The 24,257-nt window shown below is 46.9% G+C and overlaps 1 protein-coding gene across 2 annotated transcripts in view; it reads left to right on the top strand.

Annotated features, from left to right (window-relative positions):
- LOC146204650 (uncharacterized) overlaps positions 1-23,799 on the top strand; it is a 116,561-nt gene extending 92,762 nt beyond the window's left edge. For both annotated transcript variants that reach the window (XM_084589355.1, XM_084589354.1), the window contains exons 5-13: positions 6,915-7,025; positions 12,297-12,401; positions 13,232-13,342; positions 17,210-17,310; positions 18,143-18,244; positions 19,069-19,152; positions 20,760-20,850; positions 21,511-21,601; positions 23,458-23,799. In XM_084589355.1, the coding sequence (XP_084445481.1) occupies positions 6,915-7,025; positions 12,297-12,401; positions 13,232-13,342; positions 17,210-17,310; positions 18,143-18,244; positions 19,069-19,152; positions 20,760-20,850; positions 21,511-21,601; positions 23,458-23,482 (821 nt within the window). In that variant the 3' untranslated portion in view covers positions 23,483-23,799. The remainder of the gene's footprint in view (positions 1-6,914; positions 7,026-12,296; positions 12,402-13,231; positions 13,343-17,209; positions 17,311-18,142; positions 18,245-19,068; positions 19,153-20,759; positions 20,851-21,510; positions 21,602-23,457) is intronic.
- The last annotated feature ends 458 nt before the right edge of the window (positions 23,800-24,257 follow it).

Below are 24,257 nucleotides of genomic sequence, written 5' to 3'. Positions count from 1 at the left end.
CCGGCTCCTCTCCTCGATCACGCCGCCGCCGGGGCAATATGGCCGCCAGCGGTGCGAAGCGAAATGACAAGCGGAGTGTGGTTGTTGCTTTGCCGCAAAAACCAGTAATACTTAGCGCGCATGGCTAATACTGGTGTTCCTATCGACTGTGAAAATTTCCCCTTAAGTTGGATCATCTGCGCTACTGTTTGCGCTGAGCTGAAGAGCGATCTTCCAACCGATGAAATGTACATACGTAGTACGTATACGTGGCACCTGTTTCGCGATGTTTGTGATTATCGCAAGAATTTCTAATACCCGCGAGGATCTTCACGTCCGACGGCCAGTAACAGTAGTTCACGGTGATTTTCATGCGCACGAATCGGCTCCTCAGCGCATCGAAAAGTGCCCGTGCATGTGTTGCGAAAGTGTTTACGATTTGAGCGACTGCCTCCTAGCAAGAACTGTGCATGTTTGCAAATTTCGTCACACACTGTGTTTTCCTGATGCTGAAATTAACTTGGTGACCGCTAGTCTGGCACCCGTTCCGCTGATCGCAGTGACCGCAACAGAAACGAGCAAACGACGTTGTTTCCGCGACGTGTCGATCACGTGTTGATCGCGGTTCATATGTGTGCTGTGCTTGAAAAATGCCGTGCGTGCGCCGAGCCCTTCGAAAACGACATTGTGCACAAAACGACCTTAGCTGACGGCTTTCGGGCTACTTGCCACTATTCTGCGGTTAGCGCTTTGTGCTGATATGGGTGCTCGACGGTACTGTGTAACTTTCACGGCAGCTGTCACTTCCAGAGTACCTTCCCGTTTTTTTAATTCCTGCTAGATATCTGCACCTATGTCTACAATAAGTATCTGTGCGATGAATCGGTCGACTGAACACAACTGTGTGTGATGGGCTAAACGCTTTATCTTAAAAAAAAAAAAAATGTGGGCAAAAATGTACAGTATGCAACTGTGCCTCATGATATGGACCCTTTAGTGTACCTAAGGCATGTTTAGCATAAAAACATAATGGTTTAGAGAAAAAATTTAGGAAATTATTGTAATTACAATCTGCTTTCTTCGTGCATAACTTTATACTTTATACTGGCTTTATACTGACATGATGCTCGTACTTGTTGTTGCTTCTACAGTGCTACTCTCACCAGACTACATGCCAACTCAGTTTTATTTGTATTGAGTAGCTATTCAGCGCATTTCTTTGCTAAGGTGCACCAATTCAGATATTTCCGATGCCATCAAAATCTGATGTCTTTATCACATGGTTATTGGTTCTATAATGCTAATGCATTATAATGCTATATGCTATAATGCTAAGCATGGATGAAACATGTTTCATGACTTGTTGACACCGAGGTCACATGTAACTTAATCTGAATTCCTTTTCGGCTTGAATTGGATTTGCTGTTTGCATTCAGATTCGCTGCTCTGCTTTGCACCTATGCAAACTGTTACTGTAGCATTGCAGGATAAGGTTATAACAGAATGGCTACAATCTAAGCGGGCAGCTTAATTCATTTTGTGCAATGACTAGCAAATGAGCTGCCAAGCCTTGCAGTGAACATAAGAAAGTGGTTTGGGAACCAGAGAGTGTGAGCCTCACAGTTCATGGGTTCACGAACATATTGTGCACAGTGCAATGAACGGTATGATGGCAGTTTCACAGAGTAGCAGCCGTGTAATTCAGCCTGTTTTACTTTCCTACGCAAATACAAAGAGCCTTAAAAGCCCTCACACACATATAAACCTTGGTACCACAGTGGCAGTTTTGTTTGCTGGCATTGCTGTGCTTATTAGGCTCTTGGTTATTGTTAATGATGTGTAAAGGCATTGCAACAGTAGCTGTTCTTTTTTCACTAAGAGAAATTTATACCTAAATAAAGCTGAACTGCCAGTAAAACTAGAGCACAAATTTCTTAATATAACATTTGCCAGAAAGCTTACATTCTTGCCACACATAAACCAGCTAAAGAAAAAGGCCTCTCAAGAAAAAGGACTCTCAAGAAAACGCTGCGGCTCTGATGGGACTTGCCTTTTTTCATATATACCGCTCTGTAGTGCACTCCTGTTTAGATTATGGATGCATTGTCTGTGGCTGGTCCCTCCTGAAACACCTCTGTTACACTGTCGTTAAAACAGCACCATCCAGAACACTATTCAGCAACAAACCTCATGCTATCGGACCACTAATCCTTCGCTTTGAAGATATATGCAGGTAGATAGATGGATTTATTTAAAGGAAAAGCAGATAGGTTGACCGAAATAATTAAAATCTGGCCTGCTACTCTGCACTGAGGAAGGGGAAGGGGAGAAGAAAGATCATGATGGGTGACTATGTGGGAGAAGGCATATGAAATATATATACAGGCACAGTAGCTTGCCTCACAAGCACGAATCAAGCCCGCTGGCGCACAAAAAACGGCAAAGAGCACGCACTGCCTGGACACCCTTACCCTTGTCCTGCCAAGTGCCCAGCAGCAGTTTCTCCGACAAAGGCCTCTTGTGCAAACGCTTCAAGGAAGCGGCAGCACACTTCTTTCGCCCGCATACACTGGACACACCAATATATGGTCCAGTCTCTGGGATGCCACAAGTTGAACATTCCGGCGAGTCCACCTGTCCAATTAAATGCAAGTACTTGCGCGTGAAAGCTACGTTTTAACGAAGTCTATGTCGCAAGCATGCCTGATGACACAGAACACGCGGAACAAAAATTTCAATGTTCGATCGAGCCTTTTTAGACGAATGCTACAGCAGTAAGCTGCTGTAGCCTTCTTCAGTAAGAAGGCATGTCGTATCCGCTCTTGAAAAAGGTAAAGCTGTTTCGTAAAGCCGTATTAAGGAGCGCTCAGTTGGTCCCCATTTGATGCCAGCTATGAAACTAAGTACATGGCAAAAATTAATTAGCCTTTTCTTCACCATAGTAATATGTTTCGACCAAGATAGTCACTTTTCTGCCGCTAAAAATAAACCTTCACGCCGTAGGTATATCGATGTCGATGACATAGCTTGTTGCAATCTCTCGCGTAGTTGTGGGCGCGTCGAACCAGAAGCCTAGATGCAGATGTCATAGGCCCCCTTTATATCTAAAAAGACAGCAACTACTAGTCGACTGTGACGCTTTTCTTGTTCTACTGTCGCCACAAGGTCGATATATCTGCATACCATACCATAATCCCAAAATATCTTACTGGGAAAGGTCTAAAAATATCTGCGATTATCAAGGAGGGAGAAACGACCTGCGTCCTGCCTCTGCATATGGCCTGCGTTTGCCGGCCTTCGTCACCTTTGATTCTTCCCCACAAGGCAGCAGTGCAGGCGCAAACTTCTCTTGCCTGCCAGACTGCATCTCTGCGCTTCAAATTGTACCAGAAGAGACCTGCCTGTCTTTGCATGCTTCGAGAACAAAGGGCAAAAAGCGGAAAGAAATAATTTCGTGACTAAGCAGTGTATCAAAGGCAGAGATGTTTTTCATTAATATTTGGAAGCGCAGAGCCTCTCGAATGTTGATTATTTTGCAGTCTTAACACGGACAAGAGTCCGCATGACCGGTTTCTTCGGAACTTCCCCGGCCCAATCGGCACCTTCACCGCTGAGTATGATGCCGCCCTCCAGGAGGCGACACAATGCTGCCAGTTTTGCTTTTTTTTTTCTTGTGTACCAATTATTTTGTCTTCACCTTTGAAGTCGGGATTATAGGTTGGCCCATCATAGCTACATTTCCCTGAATGCAGAGGCAGCACGCATCATTTGTGTCCGCAATGCTTTCGTCACGTGGGTGCCACAGGAAGCTAGGCGCAGCCAAGCTGCAAAAGCATATGAAATTTTCACCTTAACCCATTTCACTTTGTACTCTAATGAGCCGATGTATGCGAGAGTTTCTGGATGCAACAAACTGCGTCGCTTACTCTAAAGAAATTTCTGGTCGAGATAATTGATGTTGGTGCACGTCGAAGCCTGAAATAAAAGTGCTTCTACTAATGATGTCGTCTTCACTACGCTGCTATTTTCTTTTTGATTGAGGTTTCTCTTCTCCATTTCAATTTGTCATGAAGTTTGTGCGTCAGGGCATGATATGGAGTTAAGGGGAAATTTACGTCGACGTACAAGCTTTACCTTAAGAACAGACGCCAATCTCGCTGCACACCTGGAATTGGCCACCTATAGGTGCATAGCCTGAAACTTAGTCCTAAATGGTTAGACACCATCTTGAAAATTGCACCAAGTACGGTTTCGTGACACATTTGATACAAAAACATAGGCGTAGTGTGCCCAAGGACTGCTTTTCTGCTTGCATGCATGCGGCCCCTGCATGCATGCAATTTATGAAGACGAGTTGTTCGGCTGTCGCCTGATGTGTCGAGGCCAATGAAGAATTCCGGCAGGGATGAGGGCAAGCACGGCGTGAAATCTAGAAGCCTCAGCCTCGTCTACACGGCCATGAGCACGGGAAAGGGTTACCACAAATATATGGACGAGGACAATGGAGGTGTTCTTTCTTGATGGAGGAGTACACAATCGTCAATGGCGTAGGGTAGGGCCCAATTCAAGGCACATGGCTCAAATGGCCGGCGGGATTCAAGCTTTAACACAACGTATGTATTGACGCATTGGAGTAGACTTGCTGCTTGGTGGGCAGCTGTACGGACAGTGTCTGCTGTAGGAAGCAAGGTAGTGGCCAATACAAAGCGAACGCATCTTGGACAGCAACCCGCTAAGTGCAGAAGGAAAATTGAGGTTACGCGAATTAAAACGTAGACATCCAAGTGTAGGATTATATGGACAGTAAACTGCTGTCGTATCTCACAGCCCTGGATGGTAGCATCTACGTGTGTATCATGTTCAATGATTCATTTGCGAAGAGACGATGCCGATAAGATGGGTTTGGTCGACGAAGATCAGTATAGGGTTCATGTTGTTCAGGTGGATAAAGTTATGCAGGAAGGAATGGTATGGCATAAGTGAGCATGAATACATTGCGCCAGAATCTTTGGAGTGCTGGAGTCCTATCTCACTGAGTGATCTTTATATGCTGAAATGGCTCATGGTAAATGAGGCACTGTTGTAGATCCACGTTCACAAAATGTGCGAATTGGGGGTGAGCGTTACCGGACTTGAAAACAATTCGCCTGATCAGGGCCAGTGTCTGCATCCCCTGCACATGGCCCTTTTTTCGACAGGTGGATTGACTACTCCGGAAATTTCCACTATTCTTACAGATTGTTGAGACGTTCATCACTGTGGCATCAGAGCTAAAGTCAGCATCTTTTTTTTTTTTTTTTTTTTTCAGAACTAAAAAAAGTATTTGCGGAAGAGCTGCACCAATTTATGTTATTTGAACGAGCTGGAGAGAGGATCTGGTGTGATCTATGGTTGTTCCGTCCAAGCAAGGTGAGAAGAAATTGCTTTCAATCCTCTATACCACGCACTACCTTGGCAATGGAGCCGCTAATGCAGCGCGGAGGAGAGGGTGTTCGTGTTCGCACTATGCATAGTGCGAATGCCTGCGAGAAGGAAAAGTGCATGCGCACCTCTTCTTGTGCTGGGGTGTCAGTACTCCGCTCTTTGCGCGTGTTCTTAACACGGCCAGTCACCGATACCAAACTCCACATTCTTCTGTGCGTTAGGCCATAGCTTATACAGTTCGTTCGGCCGAAAAGCCGTTGGCGTCGTTGTATAGTTGTCGCCACAGCGTATCGGAAATAGCTTTAAAGTGAGCACTGGAGAAATTAGCTAGCCTGAGCGTTGCTGCTGCCCACAGTATATCGCACGCCCGTTGTAGATACTTCAGATTGCAGAAATTCATAGTTTCCACGAGTGACAGGATCTGTGTCTCTCCATTCCAGCAGCAGCGTCTTGGGATGACGTGTAATGTATAGCCTTAAGAACAGACGCCAATCTCGCTGCACACCTGGAATTGGCCACCTATAGGTGCATAGCCTGAAAGACTACAAGACTTATGCTAAATGGGACCCTAAATGGTTAGACACCATCTTGAAAACTGCGCCAAGTACGGTTCCGTGACACGTTTGATACAAAAACATGGGCGTAGTGTGTATGTACTGTATGTGTGTATGTATGTTTGTATCTATGTGCGTGTTTCGTCGCACACCCAGCCTTTCACACACAAAGGGGGTTTGCTTTTAAGCCGTATATATTTTCTTTAACAATCATGGAAGCCCTAGCCATTAGAGAGGGTAGGACGAAAAGTCTTCTTGGCTTCAGCAGGTTTGGGTCATTGGCTCTTAAAACGCATTCTTCTGTGTCCGGGTTGCAGCGAATACCTGCTGTACTTCTCGAATGATGTCCGAAGACAGCCCTGGGGCTTCCCCAATGCACGTCTACTGACCTTTGGTAGATCTTTGGTAGATCGCAGTCGACGAGTATATTGCCATGCACTCCCTATTCGCCGGGTTATACTCATAACACTATTGAAGACTTGCATGAAGCACATTGCAATGCCCAAAATAATTGTCAACATTGTTATTGCGCTCGTGCAGCTGCTCGCTGAGGCTTCGACAGGCCTGTGCTACACTCTCCTTATAGCATGAAAGAGGAAACAACAACACCTGTTTCGAACATATGCTGTTTGGGGCGGTATGCTATATTTAAGCTTGTTATCTCCAGTGGAGCTAAGGTACTTACAAGATACTTACAAGAGTATCGAGCTGAGTGTTGATACTTTGAAATTTTTATGAGATATAGGCGTGTGCAATTTTAAACGTAATTTTCTCAAGAGGACGGCGACTTTTGCCTGCTGTCAGGCATGATCACCGAAACCGTTTTACTCTAATAAATGTATACTCAGAATAATTAGTGTTTACACTGAGCGCTGAGCTGAGGCTGAGCGCACAATAAAGGCTGCGTTTCTGTTCTGTATTAGAGCCGTCTGTATATTAAACTTGTGCAAACTACAGGTGGTGATGGCAGAGGAAAAGGAGGCCGTCCCCAAGGGGCGCAAATCTCCAGAGAAGTGGAAAGGGGAATTCCCGCAGGCGGTGAACAGCCGGGCCACCAGGCCATGGCGGGTGAGTGAAATGGGCGTAGACCCTGTTATATCTGGCTTTAAACCTGGAAGTGGGTAGAAGCAGCATCATGACTCGTGTAAAAACATCATAAAAATAAACACTCTCTAAAATACAAAGTATAATTCTGGCAAAGATCTTTTTTTTTCTTTTTTAAATTTGGGTACAGTTGGGCACAGTTGGGTACAGTTTGGGGAAGTTGGGGCACGAGATCCCATAGAACCCCGTTTCTGTGCAGGTCTGTATTTCAGTCGGGTCTTGGTTTGGTGTCGCAGCATCTTGTGCGTATGTTTAGGGTTAGCTGGCGCACATTTATGCGCTGCACTGTTCAAATTCTATGGTGATTTTGAATTTCTGTTCTTCTTGACACTGAGAAAAGGCAAACATTTTGCTGAACGTGTGCATGAGACGTCGGCGTGTCCCACGGCGGCAAAGGTGATTTGAAATTGAATTCCAATATCAGTTAGGACTCAACCCTCCAGACCCCGCCGGGGTGGCGCAGTGCTTATGGCGCTCGACTACTGCGCCCAAGGACATTTTACAAGCCCCATTTTCTAGAAACCCTCACCTTAGTGTGAGCAAAAAATCTAATATGCTTCACGAGGAAGTAGTTGACAGGTGACGTGACACGGCACAGATTGGTCAATTAGTGCTCCATTTGGCAGAGACTGCCAGCCATGGTTTTTCCTTTGAGGTAAAAGGGTGTTCTGGGTATGGAACCCATCCGTGGCCCTTTGATCATGATTTAGACGCGCTTCCCCTTGACTATGCAGGCAGTTGGTACGGTTTGCTTCAAGGAAGATTTTGATCTTGCGGGCTCTTTCACATACTATATAACAGTTTTGGACCTCATATGCCTGGGTCCGCCTTGCGGTTTATGCCATCAGGGTTGGGCGAGTGCTGGTGCTTGGCGCCTTAACTGCTGTGTGCTCGTCGGCAAATTTGTATGCACATAGCCAGCGATAGCTTCGCCCCGGGTTATGACGCCACGATACCACACGACATGGCCTAGCCCAGGTTAGGACGGCGTAACTACTGAGTTTTTGGGGCAGCCCGCGAAGCTTTTCAATGCCCTTGTGAATATTAGGCTCCTGGGTGAGGGGATGCGTTGAGATACTCAAAGGAACGGGCTGACAACTCTTTGTAAGGATGAGTCAAGATGCAGTGACCTGCGCGCCTGGCGTCCCATCACGCTCCTGAAAGTCGACTACAAGCTAGTCCTCCTGGTTAGCTTTGCTTTCAGATATTATAGGTCCTTATCAGGCTTTCTTGTTAGTGTCCCGAATCTGTTCTGTCTGCATCGTATACCTCTAAGCGTGGGGCGGCAAGCGGAGGCGGCGGCTCAAGGCGTGCGGCGGCGGAGATGAAAGCGCGGAGCAAAGCTAAAGGAGTGGGAGCTTTCGCAACGCCTTTGCTACGAATGTAAAAGCAGTGGTAGCCGCCCGCGCAATCGGTGCTGGCTACAATCAACTTTTGCGGTTTTGCGCCATCATCGGCCTTCCAAAACCGAAGCACCAGAAGACATTTCATGGAATCGCAAAAAAAGTGCATTCCACGGCCATGAATGCTGCCGTGCAAAATCTGAAGACTGCCCGCGAGATCGAGGCTGGAGTCAGCGGTGCAGATGCCGCTGTTATGTACGATGGCACATGGCAAAAGAGGGGCCATAAGAGTCGGTGGTGTGGGCACTGTTGTGTCCCTCGACAGTGGACTGGGCCTCGATTTTGAAGTGCTGTCAAATTATTGCTTGGCATGCAGTCGGCACAAAATATTGAACAATGAAGGTGTTTCACCGGCCCGGGTGCGAAAAAAATGTGGAGTGCTCGTCGCATGCTGTGGAAAAGGAGGCAGCATTTCGCATTTGGCAAAGAACGCCGTTGTACGAGACACTACGCTTCACTGCATTTTTGAGGGATGGAGACAGTAAGGCGCATACTGCTGTATCCAAGGCTCAGGTGTATGGTGCCATAACCATAGAGGACTGCACTAACAATGTTGCAAAGCGCCTCAGGACAGCCCTTCGGCAACTGCAGACACCACTTCCAGAGAGAAGCTGAAGGACCCCATGATACAGAAACTGCAGGCATACTATCAAATAGCGATAACCAACAACAAGGGCGATGTTCATGCTATGTACTGCAGCATCTGGGCATCGCATATACATTCATGCTGTAGCAATGGGGCTAGTAGCCACAGGTATTGCCCAGAGGGTGCTACATCATGGTGTAAGCACAGGCGAGCTAAAGCCCTTGAACAGCCGTCACCAGACCACACACCCCTCTTGACAAAAGCCCAAGAGAAGGCATTGCTGCTTACAGATAAAAACTCTGCAGAGAGTCTGAACAGCAATATTTGGTTGCTGTGTCCAAAAACAAGGTTAGCGTCTCGGACTGCTGTTGAAACTGCCACAGCCCTTGCGGTCTTGTGGTTCAACAGAGGACACACAAGCTTCGAGCGGGTCCTGGAAGAGCTTGGCATTCTTCTATCTATGGGACTCCTTGTGCTCAGTGACTCCAGTGATGGGACGCGCATCCAAAAGATGTCTACACAGCAGACTGTTGAGGCACGCGCTCACCGCCGAATGGAGGACGCTGCTCGCAAGGACCATGAAGGACTAACATATGGCGCTGGGGCGTTCTAGTGGTTGGGGATGATTGCTGTGCAGCCCATGACCCTCCATGCGAAATTTTGTGCAGTTTTGATCGCATTTTATTGAATACAGAACTCATCTCCACTACGCTGCTATTAATCTTTTCTTTTTGATCGAGGTTTCTCTGCTATTGAAAAGTGGTGTCGTTGTGGGTATGGAACCCATCCGTGGCCCTTGGATCTGGGTTGGTTATAAACTAATGGATTAGATTGTAGACTGATTGGTTATGAATTGGGCGGTGTCTCGAAGCGCTCGTTTCTTGCTTTGCTTATTGAGAGCCTTGTTTTCTGGTGAACCCAGTACCCCAGACTGCAGAGCGGAAAAGCACAGTCAGCGTGGTGTGGCAGCGCGGTGGGGGCCACCACAGCAGACTCAGCCCTACGGAGGGCCGCCTGACGGCGCCGCTGGGCCTTGGTTGTCTTGATTCTGCAGTTTCTGGCTACTGATATTGTTGACTGCTGCAGCAACTTCCATACCCTCTTCAGTCTGGCTCCCTCCCTCTCTCCTCCTCTCCCCTCCCACTGTCTCACCGTTTGTTTCGTCGCACACCCAGCCTTTCGCACACCGAGGGGGTTTGCTTTTAAGCCGTATATATTTTCTTTATTGGCCCTAGCCATTAGGGAGGGTAGGACGAAAAGTCTTCTTGGCTTCAGCAGGTTTGGGTCATTGGCTCTTAAAACACATTCTTCTGTGTCTGGGTTGCAGCGAGTACCTGCTGTACTTCTCGAATGATGTCCGAGAGCATCAGCACTTGGGGCTGCGGTGATGATGGCATTAACCACCGCAGGTCTTTTCGGAAGACATTGTATGTTAAGTAGCTGGAGAAACAAATCACTGCCGAAATAACTCTCCTGTAATTGAGAGTAGATGCAAGCATGAAATTGGCCTATTACCTGGTCTTTCCTATGAGTTGGCTTCATTTCTCGACTTAAGCACTCTTCAAAACGATCTCGTTTGCTACAATACACGCTTAGTGGCTTCCTCGAAAATGCGGTGGCACACGCCGCGGCTGCCTTGTGAGGTGGAATGTCCACAATTACTTCATCCTTACTCGACCTTGGGCGGGCAAGACACCCCTTCTCTTGCCCTTATGGACTATACTCGGACCAGAATGAGGATATGTTTTTTCTCCTCATATGCACATTTGTGCACATTAATGCACCCGAAGACCTTTCTAGGCTCTTGGTGAAATTCTCGCATTAGTGAGATTTGTCCTCGAGATGTGTCTGGCACAGAGTGTTCTCGCACAGTTAATTGAAAACATTGTTTCCTAGAAACAAAATAACAAAAAACGTTCTCGTCAGAACACCCGCTATTTACAGCTGCACATACCCAGGCAAACAAAATGTGAATAACAGAATCGAACATGTTACGGTTTCGACTTATGCTGTTTGATGAGAGATCATGTTATAAAATGGTAGAAGCACCTTCTTGAGCTTTTCAATGCTCTTTCCTCATCAGTGTGAGGAAACAAAGCAAGGAATACTACATCAAGCTTAATGCAGAATCTGAGGGCAACACCAACAAACTTTGCGGGTTTAAAACTGCAGTTGGCCTTACAGCACTTGCCATTACAAAAACATGACAATAGCAAAAAAAAGCATGGCATCGTGAAATGACTGGTGAACCCTGCGTCTTGCTGGCCCGGAGCAGTCTCCGCCAATTGAAGGACCCGAAGAAGCTGGCTTATTTATTGCTTCCGCAATTATCAGCTGCTGTACATTTTACAATCTTTTGTCACCCAACAAACGGTAGTGACAGAAAATTCTGCGAGCACGTCCAACCAACTACCGGATAAAGCGAAATGCTCGAATTAGGAAAAACCTTGAGGTGTGGTTTGAACGTCCTTTGCAGTTCAAAGTTGGGGATAAAGTACTCCGCTGCTCGCACCCGCTAAGTGATGCCGCAAAGGGGTTTGCCGCCTTTCGCGGCTCACTTACATACAACCACAACTTGAAGCAGACAAACATTGCAAGGTTACAAGCAATTCAGAGGGGAACATTATGCTTCTTTTGGGAAATATTTGAGTGGGCAGCATGATCCTTTTTTTGTGTCTAGTCGGAAATGAGCGTCAGCATTCCTAGAAGCGGCCATCTATCAGTTAGCGCAAATCTTGATGTTTCTTTAAGGGAGCCCTCCCATCTCTTAGAAATTGTCGACATGCCAAATGAACCGAGGATCGCTTCTCTTCTCACGCTTCTATCTACACCTTCTCTGCGCCCAGCTTCTCGAACGCTTCGCCACCAAGCTCGTTATTTTTCCATCCGCGACGGCTTCCTTTACTGCCGAAATTACAGGCGCAGTGTTCCCCGCGCTCGCTGCTTTGGGATGTGTTAGGTACTTCAAGACTGACAGAATACAAATATTCGTAGCATGGGTATACGTCATGTCCAAGGCACAAAAAATTGGGGAACATTTAAGCTGCGCTTAAAGGATCCCTTGGGGAACCTCACTTGCGTACTACCCACGCTGTACTGCTTGCCTGTTCACTAATACCTTCCTTTCGAAAGGATCCCTTGTGGAACCTCACTTGCGTACTACCCACGCTGTACTGCTTGCCTGTTCACTAATACCTTCCTTTCGGTGAGAACTTAAATTTGAGCCTCTACGTATGCAAAATACAGGTCGTGTTGGCAGAGGACGAGGAGGGACAAAGGATTCTCCAGGAAAGTCGACCGACCGGGGAATGCCCGCAGGCATAGGACAGCCGGGCATCCAGGCCATGGCGGGTGAGTGAAAAGGGCGTAGACCCTGTCTCAATCATTTAGTCAACACTACCAATCAAATTATACGAATGCTTCGAGTTAAACATCGAAACTATGGCATTAGGGAGCGAGACTCACTGCAGCTGGCCAACGCATTCATTATCGCTAGCATTACCTACGGCACGCCATACCTTCCGCTTTACAAGCAGGAGCTCAATCAGAACACTCTTGTTAGAAAAGCAGTCAAGACAGCCCTGGGGCTTCCCCAATGCACGTCTACTAACCTTTGGCAGATCTTTGGTAGATCGCAGTCGACAGAGTATATTGCCATGCACTCCCTATTCGCCGGGTTATACTCATAACACCATTGAAGACTTGCATGAAGCACATTGCAATGCCCAAAATAATTGTCAACATTGTTATTGCGCTCATGCAGCTGCTCGCTGAGGCTTCGACAGGCCTGTGCTACACTCTCCTTATAGCATGAAAGAGGAAACAACAACACCTGTTTCGAACATATGCTGTTTTGGGGCGGTATGCTATGTTTAAGCTTGTTATCTCCAGTGGAGGTAAGGCACTTACAAGATACTTACAAGAGTATCGATCTGAGTGTTGATACTTTGAAATTTGTATGAGATATAGGCGTGTGCAATTTTAAACGTAATTTTCTCAAGAGGACGGCGACTTTTGCCTGCCGTCAGGCATGATCACCGAAACAGTTTTACTCTAATGAATGTATACTCAGAATTATTAGTGTTTACACTGAGCGCTGAGCTGAGGCTGAGCGCACAATAAAGGCTGCGTTTCTGTTCTGTATTAGAGCCGTCTGTATATTAAACTTGTGCAAACTACAGGTGGTGATGGCAGAGGAAAAGGAGGCCGTCCCCAAGGGGCGCAAATCTCCAGAGAAGTGGAAAGGGGAATTCCCGCAGGCGGTGAACAGCCGGGCCACCAGGCCATGGCGGGTGAGTGAAATGGGCGTAGACCCTGTTATATCTGGCTTTAAACCTGGAAGTGGGTAGAAGCAGCATCATGACTCGTGTAAAAACATCATAAAAATAAACACTCTCCGCTAAAATACAAAGTATAATTCTGGGCACAGTTGGGCACAGTTGGGTACAGTTTGGGGAAGTTGGGGCACGAGGTCCCATAGAACCCCGTTTCTGTGCAGGTCTGTATTTCAGTCGGGTCTTGGTTTGGTGTCGCAGCATCTTGTGTGTATGTTTAGGGTTAGCTGGCGCACATTTATGCGCTGCACAGTTCAAATTCTATGGTGATTTTGAATTTCTGTTCTTCTTGACACTGAGAAAAGGCAAACATTTTGCTGAACGTGTGCATGAGACGTCTGCGTGTCCCACGGCGGCAAAGGTGATTTGAAATTGAATTCCAATATCAGTTAGGACTCAATCCTCCAGACCCCGCCGGGGTGGCGCAGTGCTTACGGCGCTCGACTACTGCGCCCAAGGATATTTTACAAGCCCCATTTTCTAGAAACCCTCACCTTAGCGTGAGCAAAAAATTTTTAATATGCTTCACGAGGAAGTAGTTGACAGGTGACGTGACACAGCACAGATTGGTCAATTAGTGCTCCATTTGGCAGAGACTGCCAGCCATGGTTTTTCCTTTGAGATAAAAGGGTGTTCTGGGTATGGAACCCATCCGTGGCCCTTGGATCATGATTTAGACACGCTTCCCCTAGACTATGCAGGCAGTTGGTACGGTTTGCTTCAAGGAAGATTTTGATCTGTTTTGCGGGCTCTTTCACATACTATATAACAGTTTTGGACCTCATATGCCTGGGTCCGCCTTGCGGCTGATGCCATCAGCCCAAGGGAAGGCATTGCTGCCAACATATAAGTGGCTTACAGATAAAAACTGTTGGCTCGTTGTGTTTGAGCCAAGACTCAAAACTCTGCAGAGAGTCTGAACAGCAAAATTTGGTTGCTGTGTCCAAAAACGAGGTTAGCGTCTCGGACTGCTGTTGAACTGCCACAGCCCTTGCGGTCTTGTGGTTCAACAGGGGACACACAAGCTTCGAGCCAGTCCTGGAAGAGCTTGGCATTCTTCTATCTGTGGGACTCCTTGTGCTCAGCGACTCCAGTGATGGGACGCGCATCCAAAAGATGTCTACACAGCAGACTGCTGAGGCACGCGCTCACCACCGAATGGAGGACGCTGTTCGCAAGGACCATGAAGGACTAACATATGGCGCTGGGGCGTTCTAGTGGTTGGGGATGATTGCTGTGCAGCCCATGACCCTCCATGCGAAATTTTGTGCAGTTTTGATCGCATTTTATTGAATACAGAACTCGTCTCCACTACGCTGCTATTAATCTTTTCTTTTTGATCGAGGTTTCTCTGCTATTGAATAGTGGTTCCATTTCAAGTTTGTGCGTCAGGGCATGATATGGAGTTAAGGGGAAATTTAAACCCATTCTCACAGGATGATATGCTGGATGAAGTACAGGCAATTTGCAAGTCATCAACGTAAAGTGAATACATAACAGACTCTGGGATTGCTTTCCTGGGCGGCAATCACATCTAGCGGGAGACATAGTGCTGTATGTGTTCCTGATGCAAAGGATCCCTTTGGGAGTCCAATGCTGCAATGATTCTCTCATGGAGTGCTTTAATGAGGTGCCCAATAGAGGTTACAGTCCGGTGTGATCGTACATAGGACAGTGACCGTCCACCCAGAAGGAGCGGGTATCGAGTCATTCGTTTCCTTGTAAAAGCCATAGCAACACTCTTTTCTGGTGAGAGGCAAAAAGCCCGGGGAGCCAGGTACATTGAGATGTGCATTAACGCTCCATTTGGCAGAGACTGACGACGCCGCTGGGCTTTGGTTGTCTTGATTGTGCAGTTTCTTGGCTACTGATATTGTTGGCTGCTGACTCAGCCCTACGGAGGGCCGCCTGACGGCGCCGCTGGGCCTTGGTTGTCTTGATTGTGCAGTTTCTGGCTACTGATATTGTTGACTGCTGCAGCAACTTCCATACCCTCTTCAGTCTGGCTCCCTCCCTCTCTCCTCCTCTCCCCTCCCACTGTCTCACCGTTTGTTTCGTCGCACACCCAGCCTTTCGCACACCGAGGGGGTTTGCTTTTAAGCCGTATATATTTTCTTTATTGGCCCTAGCCATTAGGGAGGGTAGGACGAAAAGTCTTCTTGGCTTCAGCAGGTTTGGGTCATTGGCTCTTAAAACACATTCTTCTGTGTCTGGGTTGCAGCGAGTACCTGCTGTACTTCTCGAATGATGTCCGAGAGCATCAGCACTTGGGGCTGCGGTGATGATGGCATTAACCGCCGCAGGTCTTTTCGGAAGACATCGTATGTTAAGTAGCTGGAGAAACAAATCGCTGCCGAAATAACTCTCCTGTAATTGAGAGTAGATGCAAGCATGAAATTGGCCTATTACCTGGTCTTTCCTGGGAGTTGGCTTCATTTTTCGACTTAAGCACTCTTCAAAACGATCTCGTTTGCTACAATACACGCTTAGTGGCTTCCTCGAAAATGCGGCGGCACACGCCGCGGCTGCCTTGTGAGGTGGAATGTCCACAATTACTACATCCTTACTCGACCTTGGGTGGGCAAGACACCCCTTCTCTTGCCCTTATGGACTATACTCGGACCAGAATCAGGATATGGTTTTTCTCCTCATATGCACATTTGTGCACATTCATGCACCCGAAGACCTTTCTAGGCTCTTGGTGAAATTCTCGCATTAGTGAGATTTGTCCGCGAGACGTGTCTGGCACAGAGTGTTGTCGCACAGTTAATTGAAAACTTTGTTTCTTAGAAACAAAATAACAAGAAACGTTCTCGTCAAAACACCCGCTATTTACAGCTGCGCATACCCAGGCAAACAAAATGTGAATAACAGAATCGAACATGTTACGGTTTTGACTTATGCTGTTTGATGCGAGATCATGTTATAAAATGGTAGAAGCACCTTCTTGAGCTTTCCAATGCTCTTTCCTCATCAGTGTGAGTAAACAAAGCAAGGAATACTACATCAAGCTTAATGCAGAATCTGTGGGCAACACCAACAAACTTTGCGGGTTTAAAACTGCAGTTGGCCTTACAGCACTTGCCATTACAAAAACAAGACAATAGCAAAAAAAAAAAGAAAGCATGGCCGAAAGATCGTGAAATGACCGGCGAACCCTGCGTCTTGCTGGCCCGGAGCTGTCTCCGCCAATTCACCCAACAAACGGTAGTGACAGAAAATTCTGCGAGCACGTCCAACCAACTATGGGATAAAGCGAAATGCTCGAATTAGGAAAAACTTTGAGGTGTGGTTTGAACGTCCTTTGCAGTTCGAAGTTGGGGATAAAGTACTCCGCCGCTCGCACCCGCTAAGTGATGCCGCAAAAGGGTTTGCCGCCTCTCTCGCTCCTTGGACTGTCCTTTCGCGGAAATGAGCGTCAGCATTCCTAGAAGCAGCCATCTATCAATTAGCGCAAATGAACCAAGGATCGCTTCTCTTCTCACGCTTCTATATACACCTTCTCTGCGCCCAGCTTCTCGAACGCTTCGCCACCAAGCTCGTTATTTTTCCATCCGCGACGGCATCCTTTACAGCCGAAATTACAGGCGCAGTGTTCCCGCGCTCGCTGCTTTGGGATGTGTTAGGTAGCATGGGTATACGAAGAACTTTGACAAAATTCTTCATGTCCAAGGCACAAAAAATTGGGGAACATTTAAGCTGCGCTTAAAGGATCCCTTGTGGAACCTCACTTGCGTACTACCCACGCTGTACTGGTTGCCTGTTCACTAATACCTTCCTTTCGGTGAGAACTTAAATTTGAGCCTCTACGTATGCAAAATACAGGTCGTGTTGGCAGAGGACGAGGAGGGACAAAGGATTCTCCAGGAAAGTCGGCCGACCGGGGAATGCCCGCAGGCATAGGACAGCCGGGCATCCAGGCCATGGTGGGTGAGTGAAAAGGGCGTAGACCCTGTCTCAATCATTTAGTCAACACTACCGATCAAATTATACGAATGCTTCAACGAGTTAAACATCGAAACTACGGCGTTAGGGAGCGAGACGCACTGCAGCTGGTCAACGCCTTCATTATCGCTCGCATTACCTACGGCATGCCATACCTTCCGCTTTACAAGCAGGAGCTCACCAGAACACTCTTGTTAGAAAAGCAGTCAAGACAGCCCTAGGGCTTCCCCAATGCATGTCTACTAACCTTTGGCAGATCTTTGGTAGATCGCAGTCGACAGAGTATATTGCCATGCACTCCCTATTCGCCGGGTTATACTCATAACACCATTGAAGACTTGCATGAAGCACATTGCAATGCCCAAAATAATTGTCAGCATTGTTATTGCGCTCGTGTAGCTGCTCGCTGAGGCTTCGACAGGCCTGTGCTACACTCTCCTTATAGCATGAAAGAGGAAACAACAACACCTGTTTCGAACATATGCTGCTTGGGGCTGTATGCTATATTTAAGCTTGTTATCTCCAGTGGAGGTGAGGTACTTACAAGATACTTACAAGAGTATCGATCTGAGTGTTGCTACTTTGAAATTTGTAGATATAGGCGTGTGCAATTTTAAACGTAATTTTCTCAAGAGGACGGCGACTTTTGCCTGCTGTCAGGCATGATCACCGAAACCGTTTTACTCTAATAAATGTATACTCAGAATAATTAGTGTTTACACTGAGCGCTGAGCTGAGGCTGAGCGCACAATAAAGGCTGCGTTTCTGTTCTGTATTAGAGCCGTCTGTATATTAAACTTGTGCAAACTACAGGTCGTGATGGCAGAGGAAAAGGAGGCCGTCCCCGATGGGCGCAAATCTCCAGAGAAGTGGAAAAGGCAGGCGTTGAACAGCCGGGCCACCAGGCCATGGCGGGTGAGTGAAATGGGCGTAGACCCTGTTATATCTGGCTTTAAACCTGGAAGTGGGTAGAAGCAGCATCATGACTCGTATTCGTCATGCGATTCTTTTGTCGACATGCCAAATGAACCAAGGCAAGAGCCTTGGATCGCTTCTCTTCTTGCGCTTCTATCTAACCTTCTCTGCGCCCAGCTTCTCGATCGCTTCACCGCCAAGCTCGTTATTTTTCCATCCGCGACGGCATGCTTTACCGCAGAAATTACCTTTCCGACGGACGCAATTTGAACTTAGGCATAGTGTCCTCCGCGCTTGCTGCTTTAGGATGTAAGTGACTGCGCGCGCAGTATTCCAAAGCTTGAGCAGATTCGCTCTACATTACAGCAGTTCATAGCCTCCGCAGAACCGAACGTGATGTGAAAGTCGCCGCCTTCGTTTCGGTGTGAAGTGGCTCATTCTGTGTGCACCACATATATAATTCAAAATCCACAAAATGAATGCGCTGGCACCCAGCATGCCGCATCGCTCAATCATGAATTTTCATGCATGTATACTTTTCGTCGTTGCAACTCACGAGTGCCTCGCGGCACGCATGTTTACAGGCCAGCTTGCAATCTAGTGATTTTCAACGATACAGTCAGTAAGGTATACGAAGAACTTCGACAAAATCCTTCATGTACAAAGGCCAAGGCACAAAAAATTGGGGAACATTTAAGCTGTGCTTAAAGGATGCCTTGTGGAACCTCACTTGCATACTACCCACGCTGTACTGCTTGCTTATTCACTAATACCTTCCTTTCGGTGAGAACTTAAATTTGAGCCTCTACATATGCAAACTACAGGTCTTGCTGTCTGAGGACAAGGAGGGACAAAGGACAGGGGAATGCCCGCAGGCACAATACAGCCGGGCATCCAGGACATGGCGGGTGAGTGAAAAGGGTGTAGACCCTGTCTCAATCATTTAGTCAACACTACCGATCAAATTATACGAATGCTTCAACATCGAAACTACGGCATTAGGGAGCGAGACTCACTGCAGCTGGTCAACGCATCCATTATCGCCTGCATTACCTATGGCACGCCATACCTTCCGCTTCGTAAGCAGCTCAACCCCGGGGAGCCAGGTACATTGAGATGTGCAACGCTCCATTTGGCAGAGACTGCCAACCATGGTTTTTCCTTTCGGGTGGAAGGGTGTTGTGGGTATGGAACCCATCCGTGGCCCTTGGATCATAATTTAGACACTCTTCCCTTGGACTATGCAGGCAGTTGCTATGGTTTGCTTCAAGGATGATTTCGATCTGTTTTGCTGGCTCTTTCACATACTGTAACAGTGCTTGGCGCCTTAACCGCTGTGTGCTCGTCGGCAAATTTGTATGCACATAGCCAACTTACGCCAGGAGCATAAAGCCCAGTTCTCAAATATGCCTTCAAGTTGATTGCTGTTGGCTGTTTCAGCAAAACATGATGTTCATTGCGTTAATATCTCGCAGTCGACAGAGTATATTGCCATGCACTCCCTTTTCGCCGGGTTATACGACTCCACGAGACCACATGACATGGCCTAGCCCAGGTTAGAACGGCGGAACTTAGTTTTATAATTTCTTGGGGCAGCTCGCGAAGCCTTTCACCGCCCTTGTGAATATTGGGCTCCTGGGTGAGGGGATGCTTTAAAATACTAGAAGGAATGACTACGAGCTCATAGCCAACACTAGTCCTCCCGATTAGCTTTCCTTTCAAATATTATAGGTCCTTATCAGGCTTGTTGTGTTCCGGGTCATCCCACCCAACTCCATGGTTTCGCCCTCTGGGACCTCTTCCTTTGGGCTCAGCACAGAAATTTTAGGGTATTCTATGTTCCTTTGATGAGGAAAAGGCATTCGACGTGGTTAGTCATCTTGACCTTTTCCAAGTCCTGGAGGCAGCTGGTATAGACTGATTTCCAGCGCATGGTAAGAGTTCTGTATGCCAGCCCAGTTTCAGCCGCCACTGTGTTCGGTAGTATCGATGTGGGCCATGGAGTTCGGCAGGAATGTGCTCTATCTCCTGCTCTCTACGTGCTCGCGTTTGAACCTCTTACAAAGGCTCTCTCGGGATAGTTGGATAGCTGATTTTCCTTTACCGCCAGCTACTATCTTTGCCTATGCAGACGATCTAATCATTGTCGTCATGACCAGACCACGACCAGGACGAATCGTTTTGTTGAACCGTCTGAACTCTGGTTGAATGAATGCAACAAAGATTATGCAATTATGAAAGTTAACAGCCTCTGCAATGACATGGGTCAATTCTGGGCAACAAGATCGCCCCTACGTGGAGGATTATGCAAAACAGGTCTTATGTAGTGGTAGGATGCAACCCTGACACCGGCCTTTGTAAGGCACATGCCATTTTCGCACGTGATAGTTAGGACAGTATACCCTAGCACACAATGTAAGGCTTGCGATTTCGGCAGTTTTATATAATATAGCTTTAAAGATCAAGTTCTTGTAAGATCGATTTTGACAACATTGACTTCCTTTCTCTCTTGCAGTCTGGGTGTCTTTCTTGGAAGCCAATGTTGGAAGATTTGAGTCTGCACTGGCGTCGTCAACTCAGCGGATTCCAAGCCGGCTACGACAGAGGTGAGAACATGCAGTTACCAGCAAATATGGGCAGGAATAAAAAGGGAAACTGACACAAAGCAAATATCATCTTTTATAGCTCCAGTGCAGACATAGAAGTGCAAAATGTTTCCGCATGTTAAGCCTAGGTAGACAGGATAGGCTGTGACCATCAGTACAGTCAGAGCTGGAACAGCAACAGGTGGAACAGCCCTATGGGGTAAACATTATAGAGTACCCACCGGTAGATAGGGCACTAAGTGCCAAGACAACGCCTGGAGCTGCTTAGAACCAGAAATTAGAATCACCAGTCCCTCCTCGTTTATTTCGATTGGCTAACCTTTTCTTATTTAACAACCCTCATTTTTCAACTCCCGTTAAGGTCGCTGCAGTATACAGTTGCCTCCACGTATTCCATTCCCTTACGAATGCCGCGAGGGCTATCGGACGGTGGCAACAGCGGCGTTGCATCTTTGCATGCTTCGAGGACAAAGGGCAAAAAGCGCAAAGAAATAATTTCGTGACTAAGCAGTGTATCAAATGCAGAGATGTTTTTCGTCAATATTTGGAAGCGTGGAGCCTCTCAAAAGTACAAATTTCAGTACAAATGAGCCCCTAGTTGATGAGGGAGAATTTTCTGGTCGAGATAATAAATGCTCTTGGTTCCTTTCTCTCGTGCAGTCTGGGTGTCTTTCTTGGAAGCCAATGTTGGAAGATTTGAGTCTGCACTGGCGTCGTCAACTCAGCGGATTCCAAGCCGGCTACGACAGAGGTGAGAACATGCAGTTACCAGCAAAAGGGAAACTGACGCAAAGCAAATATCATCTTTTATAGCTCCAGTGCAGACATAGAAGTGCAAAATGTTTCCGCATGTTAAGCTTAGGTAGACAGGATAGGCTGTGACCATCAGTGCAGTCATAGCTGGAACAGCAACAGGTGGAACAGCCCTATGGGGTAAGCATTATAGAGTACCCACCGGTAGATAGGGCACTAAGTGCCAAGACAACGCCTGGAGCTGCTTAGAACAAGAAATTAGAATCGCCAGTCCCTCCTCACTTATTTCGATCGGCTAACCTTTTCTTTATTAACAACCCTAATTTTTCAACTCCCACTGGGCCTTAGGGCCATAAATAACATTTTTCATAATGTTATTTATGGAATTGGCCACCTATAGGTGCATAAGACTTATGCTAAATGTGACCCTAAATGGTTAGACACTGTGCCAAGTACGGTTTAGTGACACGTTTGCTACAAAAACATGTGCGTAGTATGTCAGAGGACTGTTTTTCTGCTTTTAGGTTAACGACTGTCTTTTCGGGCAACCGAGCTTTACGTGCTATGCGTAAAGTCTGGGCATTCAATGAATGCGTGCAAGCAATTTATCAGGACGGGTTGTTCGGCTGTCGCCAGATGCTGAATTCTCATTCGCTTCAGCGGAGGGTAAACCTATAGCATCTGGATAATATCTTCGTCACATCAATGGTTACACACAGGAGGCTCCGGGTGGGTATGTGTCGAGGCCAATTAAGATTAATGACCAGAAGAAGAGCAGGCACGGCGTAAACCTAGGAGACGCAACCTTGTCTACACGGGCATGAGTACGGGAAAGTGTTACCGCAAATATATGGACGAGGACAATGGAGGTGTTCTTTCTTGATGAAGGAATGTACAATCGTCAATGCGTAGGATAGGGTGCTCACGTGAGTTGTAGAATCTGCGGTGCATTGTGAACTGATGAAGGCACGTGGGTCAAATGGCGTGTGGGATTCAAGCTTCAACACAGTGTATGTATTGTAATATTTCTCGCCTTTGACGAACGCATCGGAGTAGACGTGCTGCTTGGTGGGCGGCTGTACGGACTATGTGGTCTGTAGGAAGCAAGGTAGCAGCCAATACAAAGCGAACGCATCTTGGATAGCAACCCGCTTAGCACAGAAGGAAAATGGAGGTTACGCGAATTGAAACCTAGACATCCAAGTGTAGGGTTCTATATGGACAGTAAACTGCTGTCACCTTACAGCCCTGGATGGTAGCATTCGCGAAGAGACTGTGCCGCATAATATGGGTTTGGTCAACGAAGATCGGTATAGGGTCGATAAAGTTTGGTAAAGTTCGTGCAGGAAGGAATAGTATGGCGGTGAGTGTATGTGCGATTGATCATAAGTACATTGCGCCAGTGCAGAGCAGCCACCTTAAGGCTACGAGTATCACCATCACTGCTGCACCAGCTCATCTAGTGTGTGGAGCTGAGCATTCTCTTCATGTGCCACAATCCATATTATGTGGAGAGCGAAAGTGATGGTTCTCATAGCCTCTCGACTGACTGAGTCCTGATGATCTCACTGAGTGATCTTTATATGCTGGAACGGCTCATGGTGAATGAGGCACTGTTGTAGATCCACGTTCACACAATGTGCGAATTGGGGGTGAGCGTTACCGGGCTTGAAAACAATGCGCCTGATCAAGGCAATGTTTGCATCCCCTGCACATGGCCCTTTTTTCGACAGGTGGATTGACTACACCCGAAATTTAACTTTCCACTATTCTTAAACTGAAGTACCGATTGTTGACACTTTCATAACTGTGGCATCAGAGCTCAAAGTCAGCATCTTTCTTCTTTTTTTTCAGGCTGAAACAGCTCAGCGGCTGTTAAAAATAATAGAACTGAAAAAAGCCTTTGCGGAAAAGCTACACCAAGTTCTACGTGAGACGCAGGATCGGATCCAAAGGTCGTGAGCCACCGAAGAGGCCAAGATGACCAGAAGATGACCATCATAGCTACATTCCCTTTCCATCTTCAGGAAGGGCTCCATTTTTTTCTAATCATGCACATGCCCAAAGCCTTTTTTTGTTTGCTTTAAGCAAGCAAATCTGTTTGCATATTAAAATTGTGAGACTGGCAACTCTGTCCTCATATTAAATAATAATGATTTCACAAATATGGCAGGAAAATAAAATGGGAAAGTTCTAGTAAGGCCTTATATATAATCGCATATTGAAGCAAAAGCTTACTGCGCCGTGGATTACCCCAGGTCAACCCAGGAGTGCCAGTGTCATGAGCCAGAGGTCAGTGTGGCTATATAGCTTAACCAAGGGACCACCTAGGTTGTACCACCACTTGATATTCACCCTTGATCTTTCAGGGCAGATACAGCCCTACGTATTCCCTCTTGTATTTTGCGGATTCTTCAACTCTATAGTCTTGACAATTCTTGCTTTGTCGGCAAGCTTAATACATCTTACATTTGCCATCAACTCCATAAAAAGCACCTTTTTTGGGGAGAAAATATTTGCGATTCAGTGAATTTGTATGTTGTGAGACTGGCGTCTCACAGCGTCTCGTTCATGTCGCGTTTTTGCTGCTCCGCAACCCTGCCAGCGGTGTTCTCCGCGCTGCGCAACGCCGCGACCCCGGATTTTTCTATAAG

This window comes from Amblyomma maculatum, chromosome 1, assembly GCF_055883805.1.
Source record: "Amblyomma maculatum isolate TAMU_Amacu chromosome 1, ASM5588380v1, whole genome shotgun sequence".
Lineage (NCBI taxonomy): Eukaryota > Metazoa > Arthropoda > Arachnida > Ixodida > Ixodidae > Amblyomma > Amblyomma maculatum.
This window is presented reverse-complemented; position numbering and strand designations above follow the sequence as displayed.